Source organism: Watersipora subatra, chromosome 5, assembly GCF_963576615.1.
Source record: "Watersipora subatra chromosome 5, tzWatSuba1.1, whole genome shotgun sequence".
NCBI classification, from domain to species: domain Eukaryota; kingdom Metazoa; phylum Bryozoa; class Gymnolaemata; order Cheilostomatida; family Watersiporidae; genus Watersipora; species Watersipora subatra.
This window is the reverse complement of record NC_088712.1, coordinates 64,294,212-64,308,242: the sequence shown is the minus strand read 5'-3', so window position 1 is coordinate 64,308,242 and position 14,031 is coordinate 64,294,212. Positions and strand designations below refer to the sequence as shown.

The 14,031-nt window shown below is 35.9% G+C and overlaps 1 protein-coding gene across 6 annotated transcripts in view; it reads right to left on the bottom strand.

Annotated features, from left to right (window-relative positions):
* Positions 1-14,031, bottom strand: part of LOC137396199 (neutral alpha-glucosidase AB-like) — a 64,882-nt gene that overhangs the window by 35,285 nt on the left and 15,566 nt on the right. For 4 of the 6 annotated variants that reach the window (XM_068082361.1, XM_068082360.1, XM_068082363.1 and 1 more), the window contains exons 10-16: positions 11,856-11,995; positions 11,306-11,505; positions 9,084-9,488; positions 8,877-8,953; positions 8,019-8,134; positions 6,476-6,609; positions 4,108-4,235 (exon numbers count right to left, since the gene is read on the bottom strand). In XM_068082361.1, coding sequence (XP_067938462.1) covers positions 4,108-4,235; positions 6,476-6,609; positions 8,019-8,134; positions 8,877-8,953; positions 9,084-9,488; positions 11,306-11,505; positions 11,856-11,995 — 1,200 coding nt within the window. The remainder of the gene's footprint in view (positions 1-4,107; positions 4,236-6,475; positions 6,610-8,018; positions 8,135-8,876; positions 8,954-9,083; positions 9,489-11,305; positions 11,506-11,855; positions 11,996-14,031) is intronic. The other 2 variants (XM_068082362.1, XM_068082364.1) reach the window with 1 other exon arrangement.

The following is a 14,031-nucleotide window of genomic DNA, read 5'->3' as shown; positions in this document are numbered from 1 at the left end:
TGGAGGTAGTTCGCATGTAGTGCCGACCCATGCGGGTTGAACAGGAAAATTGAAGGAATGTGGATGTTTGCATTAGTGTTAAAATAAAATGCACAGCTACAAAAACTTAAAAGGGAAAGTTTTGGCAAATCTTCTTTTACTGATTTTCCCAAATACTGTAAAACCTCTATTTGATCCCTATGGCGCTCTTTTTCAACCCTTCCTCTATAGTGGCTGTGATTAATCAGAGGTGGTGTTTAAACAAAAGGTGGGGCTGTATTTTTGAGTTGCTCGTCAGAATTTGGGACAGATATATTCAACCCTTTCACAGGCGAACAGATGGTATTGCCGCCTAGATTTGGCACTCTCTTTTGGGCGGATCTACAATAATGCTGTCCCCCAGCATTTTTACTAAACGTTTTTCATATATGTCTAAGTATTAGACCGAGTTAAACAAGCAACTACTTTGATTATAAAATATTAGCATGGTACTGTTATTAATAATATCGATGGTGTTTCAAAGTTTTAAAGAAAAAACCCTAAAGCTTTGAAGTTAAAAAACGGACATAACTATTTTAATTTTTAGAGATGTTTCTATCATTTCAAGGTTAGAATATGTTATAACAATGGCTGCTATTACGCCGTACGGTGTTCCTGAAGAATATTCTCACCATTCATCAAAACGCTTTAAAGTCTTCAGGTCAGATTGTAAACCCCATCATGAATTAATATGAAAACAGTTGATATGATTTAGACATTAGTAACTTCGAATCAGAGAGTAATTTCGATTATTCGAACAATCGATTTTCTCAAGTACACCCTCACAAAAATCATGGTAACCACTACAGCAACAACGTAACAATTAGTTGTGATTTATGTAATTGAGTCATGATTAATATGGTTTTGTGGATACTTTTCTACTGATCACTTTCTATTATGGATTTGTGAAAATCAAAAATGTCAAAGTGGCGGGTAAATAAAGGTGGTGTTCAATTAAAGGGTAGCACTGTATTTTTCAACATTTCTTCTATAGTGGCGCTCTATTAGAGGTGGCGAGCGTTCAAATAAAAGTGGTGCTCAAATAGAGGTTTTACAGTATCTATACAATGGGCAATGTGTAGCTTTGCATTTGGCCATAACAGCTGCATCCACCACCTATGCAATGTGAATATAAGCTTTTGATGCAAACAACTATATTCTTGGTAAAACGAGTAGCTGCAAGAACTGTTGTCTCCACTATTGGGTACGCTATTGTTGATAAGCAGACAAATATAGATTCTAAGGCCGAAAAATATTCTGCCCATCAGAAAGGCACAGACTGCGAGGTGACTTCGGGATTTTGAACAGTGTCAAAAGAGCATGCATGGCAATGTATCGTTAACAGCTATGGCATGAGATCTTTATAATTGTTTTAATGTTTTTAGGCAATTATATCCTGATAATCCAAACAAACGTATTCTTGTATGCAAAAGTGTTTCAGTTGATTCATTTGAAGGCCATTGGTAGAGTAGGTCATTACTGTATCGGTTACATTTGTTAATATTTTGTCACACTACCCCATAGGGAATGAGTATGTAATCCATAAAACTAAAAGCACCATTAGGGTAACAATTGTAGTATGCTGGATGTTTATCCAGATAGAATTACTCAAGTCACTGAAAGTGTGGTAAATGAGGCTTAGAATGAATAGCAAACAACAGGTATGCTATTACAATCCTTGTGTACCCACCTTTACACGCACCTGTTTACACGCACCTGTTTACACATCCCAAGTTGACTGCCTCTTTAGCTGTCAATTTATTGCACAATTAAAATGTTCGCAAATACATTATTTGGAAGATGTTATTAAGTTGAAAATTTAAGTTCCTTGAAAAATGATAACGCATCTAACCAAGAAAGAACAGTTTGCGTTGAAATATGAAGCAGGTGTAGAGGCAGAGACATGAGATGACAGAACAAATAGCAAGAATTGAGTTGAACAAACAGTGACAGTCAAAAAGGTATATTATAATTATAATAATGGCCAATTTGGATATCTAGCAGTAGTGATTTTGAGAGAGGCGATGGCTTGTGTTAGCCATTTCAAGATACCCTTAAAATGTACTAACTTGACTGATAAGAGTTAGAGTGACACACATGACAGCCAGCAGCAAGTGTCTTTGTATGTCTATGTATCCTATCAGTAAATTACATCTGGTCATTCATTACAAGTCATGAATGATATAAAAACTGCTCAGAAATACTGTCAATGCAAGTGTGTCCATCCTCCCATACTACACCTGTAGCCACTCCCATAATACACCTGTAACCACTCCCATAATACACCTGTAGCCACTCCCATAATGCACATATAGCCCCTCCCATAATACACATGTAGCCACTCCCATAATACACCAGTAGCCACTCCCATAATACACCTGTAGCCACTCCCATACTACACCTGTAGCCACTCCCATAATACACCTGTAGCCACTCCCATAATACACCTGTAGCCACTCCCATAATACACCTGTAGCCACTCCAATAATACACCTGTAGCCACTCCTATAATACACATGTAGCCACTCCCATAATACACCTGTAGCCACTCCCATAATACACCTGTAGCCACTCCCATAATACACATGTAGCCACTCCCATAATACACATGTAGCCACTCCCATAATACACATGTAGCCACTCCCATAATACACCTGTAGCCACTCCCATAATACACATGTAGCCACTCCCATAATACACATGTAGCCACTCCCATAATACACCTGTAGCCACTCCCATACTACACCTGTAGCCACTCCCATACTACACCTGTAGCCACTCCCATAATACACCTGTAGCCACTCCCATAATACACCTGTAGCCACTCCAATAATACCCCTGTAGCCACTCCCATAATACACATGTAGCCACTCCCATAATACACCTGTAGCCACTCCCATACTACACCTGTAGCCACTCCCATAATACACATGTAGCCACTCCCATAATACACCTGTAGCCACTCCCATAATACACCTGTAGCCACTCCCATAATACACATGTAGCCACACCCATAATACACATGTAGCCACTCCCATAATACACCTGTAGCCACTCCCATAATACACCTGTAGCCACTCCCATAATACACATGTAGCTACTCCCATAATACACATGTAGCCACTCCCATAATACACCTGCAGCCCCTCCCATAATACACCTGTAGCCACTCCCATAATACACCTGTAGCCACTCCCATAATACACCTGTAGCCACTCCCATAATACGCCTATAGCCACTCCCATAATACACATATAGCCCCTCCCATAATACACATGTAGCCACTCCCATAATACACCTGTAGCCACTCCCATAATACACATGTAGCCACTCCCATAATACACATATAGCCACTCCCATAATACACCTGTAGCCACTCCCATAATACACATGTAGCCACTCCCATAATACACATGTAGCCACTCCCATAATACACCTGTAGCCACTCCCATAATACACATGTAGCCACTCCCATAATACACCTGTAGCCACTCCCATAATACACCTGCAGCCACTCCCATAATACACATGTAGCCACTCCCATAATACACATGTAGCCACTCCCATAATACACATATAGCCCCTCCCATAATACACATATAGCCCCTCCCATAATACACCTGTAGCCACTCCCATAATACACATGTAGCCACTCCCATAATACACATGTAGCCACTCCCATAATACACATGTAGCCACTCCCATAATACACCTGTAGCCACTCCCATACTACACCTGTAGCCACTCCCATAATACACCTGTAGCCACTCCCATAATACACCTGTAGCCACTCCCATAATACGCCTATAGCCACTCCCATAATACACATATAGCCCCTCCCATAATACACATGTAGCCACTCCCATAATACACCTGTAGCCACTCCCATAATACACATGTAGCCACTCCCATAATACACATATAGCCACTCCCATAATACACCTGTAGCCACTCCTATAATACACATGTAGCCACTCCCAAAATGCACATGTAGCTCCTCGCATAATACAATGAATAGTACGGAAGGAATGATTGATTGCATATGACCATACGCAGTGGTGAAGCTGATCTTGGGCATGAGCTACCTACCTTGCTGGCTCCAGAGAAAGGTTGGTAACTGTCACCAGCATACCAGATAGTCTGAGGACCACCAGGAAAGTTTATGGTCACGCTAGATGCGCCCTCATCCAGCACAGGCCTCACAAGTATGCCTGAACCTGAAAGAAACCGCAAGTCACATATGGCAGACTGTTATAACATGGGAATAATGCATTGCGTCGAGTCATGCAATGCAGTCTGTTATAATGCATGAATCCTGCATAGCCTTATAGTTACAGCATTGAGTAATGTATTGTAGTTAATTATAATGCATGAGTACTGTATGGCATTGAGTAATGTATTGTAGTTAATTATAATGCATGAGTACTGTATGGCATTGAGTAATGTATTGCAGTTAATTATGATGCATGAGTACTGTATGGCATTGAGTAATGTATTGCAGTTAATTATAATGCATGAGTACTGTATGGCATTGAGTAATGTATTGCAGTTAATTATAATGCATGATTGCTGTTTGGCATTGAGTAATGTATTGTAGTTAATTATAATGCATGAGTACTGTATGGCATTGAGTAATGTATTGCAGTTAATTATAATGCATGAGTACTGCATGACATTGAGTAATGTATTGTAGTTAATTATAACGCATGAGTACTGTATGGCATTGAGTAATGTATTGGAGTTGAGTATAATGCATGAGTACTGTATGGCATTGAATAATGTATTGTAGTTAATTATAACGCATGAGTACTGTATGGCATTGAGTAATGTATTGTAGTTAAGTATAATGCATGAGTACTGTATGGCATTGAGTAATGTATTGTAGTTAATTATAATGCATGAGTACTGTATGGCATTGAATAATGTATTGTAGTTAATTATAACGCATGAGTACTGTATGGCATTGAGTAATGTATTGTAGTTAAGTATAATGCATGAGTACTGTATGGCATTGAGTAATGTATTGCAGTTAATTATGATGCATGAGTACTGTATGGCATTGAGTAATGTATTGCAGTTAATTATAATGCATGAGTACTGTATGGCATTGAGTAATGTATTGTAGTTAATTATAATGCATGATTACTGTTTGGCATTGAGTAATGTATTGTAGTTAATTATAATGCATGAGTACTGTATGGCATTGAGTAATGTATTGTAGTTGAGTATAATGCATGAGTACTGTATGGCATTGAGTAATGTATTGCAGTTAATTATGATGCATGAGTACTGTATGGCATTGAGTAATGTATTGCAGTTAATTATAATGCATGAGTACTGTATGGCATTGAGTAATGTATTGTAGTTGAGTATAATGCATGAGTACTGTATGGCATTGAGTAATGTATTGCAGTTAATTATAATGCATGAGTACTGTATGGCATTGAGTAATGTATTGCAGTTAAGTATAATGCATGATTACTGTTTGGCATTGAGTAATGTATTGTAGTTAATTATAATGCATGAGTACTGTATGGCATTGAGTAATGTATTGTAGTTGAGTATAATGCATGAGTACTGTATGGCATTGAGTAATGTATTGTAGTTAATTATAATGCATGAGTACTGCATGACATTGAGTAATGTATTGTAGTTAATTATAATGAATGATTACTGTGTGGCATTGAGTAATATATTACAGATAATTATAATGTATGAATCTTGCTTTCTCTGAGTAATGCATTGCAGCTGATTATAATGAAGAAATATCATACTGCCTGAATAAGGAATTGGAGACAGTTACAATACAAGAACACAGCAATAGATTATGTCCACATGAACACAGCACTGATTATGTCAACATGAATACAGCACTAGATTATGTCAACATGAGTACAGCACTAGATTATGTCAACATGAATACACCACTAGATTATGTCAACATGAATACAGCACTAGATTATGTCAACATGAATACAACACTAGATTATGTCAACATGAATACAGCACTAGATTATGTCAACATGAGTACAGCACTAGATTATGTCAACATGAGTACAGCACTAGATTATGTCAACATGAATACAGCACTAGATTATGTTAACATGAAAACAGCACTAAATTATGTCAACATGAATACAGCACTAGATTATGTCAACATGAATACAGAACTAGGTTATGTCAACATAAATACAGCACTAGATTATGTTAACATGAATACAGCACTAAACTATGTCAACATGAATACAGCACTAGATTATGTCAACATGAATACAGCAATAGATTATAGCAACATGAATACAGCACTAGATTATGTCAATATGAATACAACACGAGATTATGTCAACATGAATACTGCAGTATCTCTATAAATATTGATACTTTCGTCAAAATGTTATCCAAGTCCATCATTAACAAACGGAGTGCTATTGAGACGAACTTTCTATGTATAACTTACCTATCATGAACTGCTCATCCTCAGAAAAGCCGTTAGTATCTGTAGGGAACTCTGACCACATAGGTCGGGCAGGTGGCAGGCCCTCTTTCTCATTTACATAGAAGAGCGTGTACCAGTAAGGGAGGAGCTGGTACCTGCGAATAAAAGGTTATATATATTGGGTCTTCATACGCAGTACCTGCAGTAGAATCACATTCAACTGAAGAGAAAAGAAATATTTATTACTCAATCGCAACCTAGCAACCAGCTCGCAACCTAGAAACAAGCTCGCAACCTATCAACAAGCTCGCAATTATAAAGGTCATAAGGTCACACATAAACCTTGCAAACAAAATAGTTGCTAATAATTTATAGATGCAGTAGATACTCCTATAACATCTATAATTCGCTCCAAAAACTTTTACATTGTGAAGACCTTTTATAATACGAACAGTAAAATACATTTACATTGTCTAATCTGTTCCAAGATCATCTCAAACTCACCCCTTTGGCACTTCAACTTGGAAAAAACTAAACTTGACTTTTTTATTTAATAACTCCAATTTAGACTTTCGCATGATGCATTTGTTTTAGTGATGCATTTATTTATCAGCAGTATTTATTATCAATATAATCGATATTCAGTATTTATTATCAATGTAATCAATATTCAGTAATTATTATCAATATTCAGTATTTATTATCAATATAATCAATATTCAGTAATTATTATCAATATAATCAATATTCAGTAATTATTATCAATATAATCAATATTCAGTCATTATTATCAATATAATGAATATTCAGTATTTATTATCATTATAATTAATATTCAGTAATTATTATCAGTATAATGAATATTCAGTAATTATTATCAATATAACCAATATTTAATATTTATTATTAATATAATCAATATAATCAATATTCAGTAATCACTATCAATATAATCAATATTCAGTAATCATTATCAATATAATCAATATTCAGTATTTATTATTAAAATAAATATTCAGTATTTATTATCAATACAATCAATATTCAGTATTTATTATCAATATAATCAGTATTCAGTAATTATTATCAATATTCAGTATTTATTATTAATATAATCAATATTCAGTAATTATTATCAATATAATCAATATTCAGTATTTATTATCAATATTCAGTAATTATTATCAATATAATCAATATTCAGTATTTATTATCATTATAATCAATATTCAGTAATTATTATCAATATAATCAATATTCAGTATTTATTATCAATATAATCAATATTCAGTAGTTATTATCAATATAATCAATATTCAGTAATTATTATCAATATAATCAATAGGTTTATAGAATGAATTAAATGAATTGTAGTGTACGCTGATGAGAATATTTGTCATGTTGATGAAAATATTTGTCACGCTGATGAGAATATTTGTGCCAAGATATAAGAGAGATCTCAGGAGTAACTACCACAGCATCTAAAGGAGTGTTACAAAACGCTGCAATAAGCCTATTTACAGCAAATGAACTTGTTACAACTGAAGACTACGAACATAACCACCTCGTGATGATGGCATCTCTAATAATGTTGCGATTTTCCTCATCAAGAAGCCAAGGCTCCCGACGTCGAGTATCCAGATGTGAGTGGGCTCTGTAGAAGGGCAGGAATGCTCCCGTCTATAATGAACAGTACACGGGAATGACACAACAAAAATATTTCTTGCACCCGCCTTTGTTACAATTCGGTAGCCAATCCAAGTACACAGCATCACTAACTCTCAGCTAGAAGCCTTGGGTCCCTGAATCCTGAACACTCTCGATCTAACATAAGCAGAGAATGTTAGGGGCGTCACACTTTGTAGGTGAATAACAGTGAATTTACTGCTGATATGAGACTAGAGTCATGTTGCAAGAATCTAACATGTTTATACACAAAGTAAATTTCTTCACTGGCAGGCAGGCAACAAAAACTTCTCATGCTAAACATTCAAATTTTTGTATTTTAATCTAAAGACCCAGCAAATGGCAACTCACCGGACACAAGCTCATCAGAAACTCCAAATAACAATCTAGAATTACTCATAGAGACATCTTAGTAATCGATAACTGATCAGTAATTGAGATTGATGTTTAACAAAAGAAAAATTTCCAGCAAATGAACCTCCGTAGCCTATCTTGTCATTTACAATCGATTCGAAGGTAAAGAAGTGAGAAAAAATATTTACATCTATAATAATACTTATAATAATAATACTTATAAAGATCAGAATCTGACAATGCTAATTCTAGCTCAAGTTTTAGCTTTTTAATAGATCTTAACACAATTGACACATTAGCAGGACTAAGGCTGATGAATTTTACATTAGTAGGAGCTGATTGGTCTATTCCTAGTATGACAAGATGAAAGGGAAGACAATACCTGGTACCATCTAGTCACCAGCTCAGCGCTTGGGTTCTTGAAAAAGCCTCCGATATCTGCACCGGTGAAAGTTATTCCTGCAATAAAAATTGTGATAAGTCCATTCAAGAAACAACATGGTAGCAAGTATGACCTCAAGTTGGTGACTGCGAAGATCCTGATGGAAATAGAGGAATAATATTTTAGTAAAGATACTGAGAGACTTACCAGTGATCGACTGAGAAAGAACCATGGCAACAGATATTTTGAGGAAGCTCCACTCTCCCATATTGTCTCCAGTCCACACAGCGCCAAATCGCTGGGAACCGGCATAAAAAGCTCTGGACAGTACAAAAGGCCGATGTTTACCGCCTGACCTCAGAATCTGACCCTCAGCTGTAGCCCTCTGCACATACATTCCATACAAGTTGTGTATGTCCCGATGCTCCCACCCACCGGCGTGTGTTGCATCTTTGTGCATGGTAATCTCAGGGCCATTAAAGACACTTGGCTCGTTCATGTCATTCCATGTGAAGACATGCTCATTGGTGCCCGTGTACTGGTCATAATGGAACTTGTTTGCCCACCACTCGCGCATGTCAGGCCTCGTGAAATCCGGGTAAGATGAAGAGCCTAGAAGAAGAGTTGTCACTGAGGCAGCACATCACAAGCTGACAGAGGAATTTATTGTCTGCTGAACCAAAGCGCTGCTCCAGAGAAGTTCAACTCATCTTATCAAACATCGTATAATGGGTTGTATTTTTGTGATATAAATGCAGCGATAAGTACGACAATTTTGCCTCATAAGTTAGTAATTTATCTCTCCCTTTTATAATGTTAGCCTAGGTTCTTATGTAGGACTGATAAATAGTCAAATGATATCTGGTTAGACTTTTTACGTGACAATTCATATGCATTATTCACCTTGGTGAGATTGCAATACCCCTACTCCCTAGCAACATTGGGCATACTGTCCTGGAACTTAAGCTATGAAGTTCCAAAATCTGTGCGCCCGTCCCCATCCAGAAAAGTATGCAAGAAGTTTCTATGGAAGTACAATTAATCAATCAAAGAGGACAGTAAATACTCATTTATGCTTCAAAAATCAGCAACTAAAAAGGAAGAGTAAGAAGTCTCATGTAAACTAACACTGACTTGCACAGGAGACAACAACTCAACTCTTTTGTTACCAAATTAATTCTTTTACTGAGACATAATTACATATTCGGTACAACCTAATATTTGACAGGGGTATAAATGATCACGACTTTTGAATCAAACAATCTTTAAAGGTTAACTCGAAACAAAATTAACATCACAGTTAATTAGTATCAAAAGATTCACCATGTTTTACTCTGCTGTGTTGGAATATGTGTGCAAAATATGTGGAAATGTGATTACAAGCTCTTGAAAGCTAAAAAACGAACAGTTAATCGCAGCCATCACAAAGACGCCGTATTTCGGAATCCCTTTATTTCGCCAACGTACTCAACTCCACCTGGTTAGTTTTTTGATGTGTGATGTTATCACATGAAATGAAAGGCCAATAAAAAGCTCAATATAAAATGTTTCGTAGCACTAGTTTATGACAAAAACACTTCGGGTTTTACCGGAAAGCTCTTATCAAATATAGATGCTAAATACTTTAGTTTCGTTTCAGCCTGGTCTGATCGTCTAGTCATAATCTGGTCATGTGACCCATACTTCCTGCCAAATAGCGCGAACAATTTCCGCAAAGTTTTTCGATTATCTCAAGTGACCAACAGGCTCCTCATGTTTATCAGAGGATGATATGCACTCCTTCGAGCTACGGTTAAAACATTACACTTATTTTTAGGCTAAGTTTTGAGATATCAGTGCTCAAAGTGACAGCATTACAATGATAATGAAATAGACGCGTAAGAACAATAGACATGGTTTTATTGAATGTGTGAAATATATTTGTGAAAGCATTTTGACGAATAAGGTTGCATGAAAGTGGAAACAAAAACCATTTATCACAGATACGTCACATTTGAGCCGTTTTGGAAAGAGAATCCAAACTACGGCGGTCTCGTGTGGCTGCGATTAACTGTTCGTTTTTTAGCTTTTAAGAGCTTGTAATCAGATTTCCACATATTTTGCACCTACAACACAGCAGAGTAAGACATGGTGAATATTTTCATATCAAATAACTATAATGTGAATTTTGTTGCAAGTCAACCTTTAAGCATGTTTTTTATCATCTCAACACATGCAGATAATTGTTTGCTTTCTATCAAGTACAAATACGATAGGCCAATTAATTAATTACTCACTAATTAGAAGTGTTTTGTACAAAGCCGGCTAAAGCTGCACCACATGGCTCTTGGTCATACGCAGAAGTAAGAGCCAAGATGTGCTACACGGGTCTTGGTAGCAATGAGAAAAAGGTAAGGGTAACAGCAGTAACGTCAAGTGGTGCTGCTCACCTGGCCAACACCAGCCGTCAAACTCGCTGCCACTTCTTTGTACAAAAAAGTCCTTTTCCTTGAGCTCCTTATAAATATGGTAGTTGTCATCTCTTTTTATATGTGGATCAACTATCGTAACCAGCTTTCTGCCCTTGGCTGAGAGCTTGTCTACCATGTCAAGCGAGTTGGGGAACTTTCCACCGTCCCACGTAAAGTATCTAAAAAGAAAGTGGGCTACTTGTGACACGCAGACTATTTGATACGTAAGAGATGACGGAAGGTGAAAGCAGTAAATGAGCCACCAATCACAGCAATGACTGGCATGAGAAAATATAATAGATGGACATGTAGAAAGCAATACTTCATGAAACAAACCAAAAGCTAACAGCGTCAGAATCATGAGCAAGAAAAACTCAAAATCTAACTAACAAAAATCAAATGTTTGTAAACATTGTGCACACAATAAGCAACTGCGGGGTGTAACAGATTCACAGTATCAACACTTCATGTGTCATAAAGGTGCCCGACAACACAGAGATATAGCGGGGATGCAAGACAATCACCTCACCTCTTGCCATCTGTGTGTTCGATATCAAGCCAGACAACATCCAGGGGAATGTCATATTTGTCAAAATTGTCATGGATCTGCTTCACATCGGCCTCATCATTGTAGTTCCAGCGACTTTGATGATAAGCAAGAGAGAATATCTACAGCAGTTGAAGTCTATGAAAGCCGAAATGATAGGTATGAGAGAATAACTACAGCGGAAAATTTCCATGAAAGCCATAATGATAAGCAAGAGAAAAGAACTACAGCATAAGAATTCTACGAAAGCTTTGATGATAGTCGAGAGAAAATATACACATCAGAAGAACTCTATGAAAGCTTCCATGATAAGCAAGAGAGCATAACTACCACCAAATAACTCTATGAAAGCTTTGATTAAGGCAAAAGAGAATGTCTACTGTTGTAAAACTGTGTGAACATGAACTGCCTCCAGTCATCCAAACACATTTTGAATAGAAATAGGTTTACAATTGAGTAAAACCAAAGTCAATAAGGATTATTCTGTAGTCACTTTACACTTCGCAATAAACTTGATGAGTATTAAATATCAATTTCCAGCAGCTCGCATCTAAATGGATACCTGCTACATGTACGACATTTGTGAAGCTATGAATTGTCCTATTTTAATTTTAAATCACAATGAAGTTTAGTAAAAAAATAGCCTTAGAGTTTTATTACAGTCTCAAGTAGTAACATGTCTAAGGATTAACATGTCTAAGGATTAACATGTCTAAGGATTAACATGTCTAAGAATTAACATGTCTAAGGATTAACCTCTCTAAGAATTAACATGTCTAAAGATTAACATTACAAACCCTGAACGTTATTATTTTTGATCAACATCAAGTTAGTAAATATTTGTAAATAGTTATTATGTGTAATCAAGCAGTTGTAAAAACATTGATGAACGATGAGAGATGGTAGACAACTTTTATTTTTTGTTTGTTAAACTCAACTAAACCTATATACTCGTTATAACTTTCTTAACAATAAAACCTCAACATATGAAGTTTTATAACTTTCTTAACAATAAAACCTCAACATATGAAGTTTTATAACTTTCTTTACAATAAAACTTCAACATATGAAGTTTTATAACTTTCTTTACAATAAAACCTCAACATATGAAGTTTTATAACTTTCTTAACAATAAAACCTCAACATATGAAGTTTTATAACTTTCTTAACAATAAAACCTCAACATATGAAGTTGGCCCTTTCTGTTATTTCCTACGTACATCGAAACCATCCTATGCTGAAGTGAACTTACATGAATTATTTTTATAGATACTTTTTTATTTAATTTTTATATATCAGATCCACCTTCGCCACTTTCACTCATTTCAGATTTTCTTTTCTTCACACCTTCACTCTCTTTCTCATGATGATTATTAGACAGTTTTGGAAATTCCATAAATAATGGTCAAAAAATGTTTGACTAGGCTTTTCAATTCATGATATTTTTACTTTAGTATTGCCTTCTTCGCTTTTCACAACTAATACTGGTACTATTACTACTACTATTACTACTATCACTACTACTACAATCACTACTACTATCACTACCACTACAATTACTACTACTATCACTACTACTACAATCACTACTACTATTACTACTACTACAATTACTACTACTACTATCACTACTACTATTACTACTACTACAATTACTACTACTATTACTACTATCACTACTACTACAATTACTACTACTATTACTACTACTATTATTACTACTAATACAATCACTACTACTACTATTACTACTACTGTTACTACAGTACACGATTTTGTAACATATACCTCCTAGAATGTAAATTCCACATAACGTGAAGAAGCTATGTAAAGTTTTTGCTTCATACAACAAAGAATTCCATGTAATGTAAAATGTCAAGTCGATGCAAATTCTCAAAATCAATTTAAACAACAAGAATCTCGTAATTAAATTTAAAATATTAGGATTTCTTGCAGCACTTGAGATAAAATGACATTCAAAAAAGGCTCTCTATTATATATCCTAGTGCCTTGGCAATCAAAAAGCACAGAGAATAAGTAGCCACGTAATAATTCTGAACACTTAGAGGAAATCAACTGGTGCAGGCGTTGGAGTGTCGATATAACAAGCTGAATGTCACGAGTTTTAGTCTTGTCGAAAGCGATTTTTATCCTAACC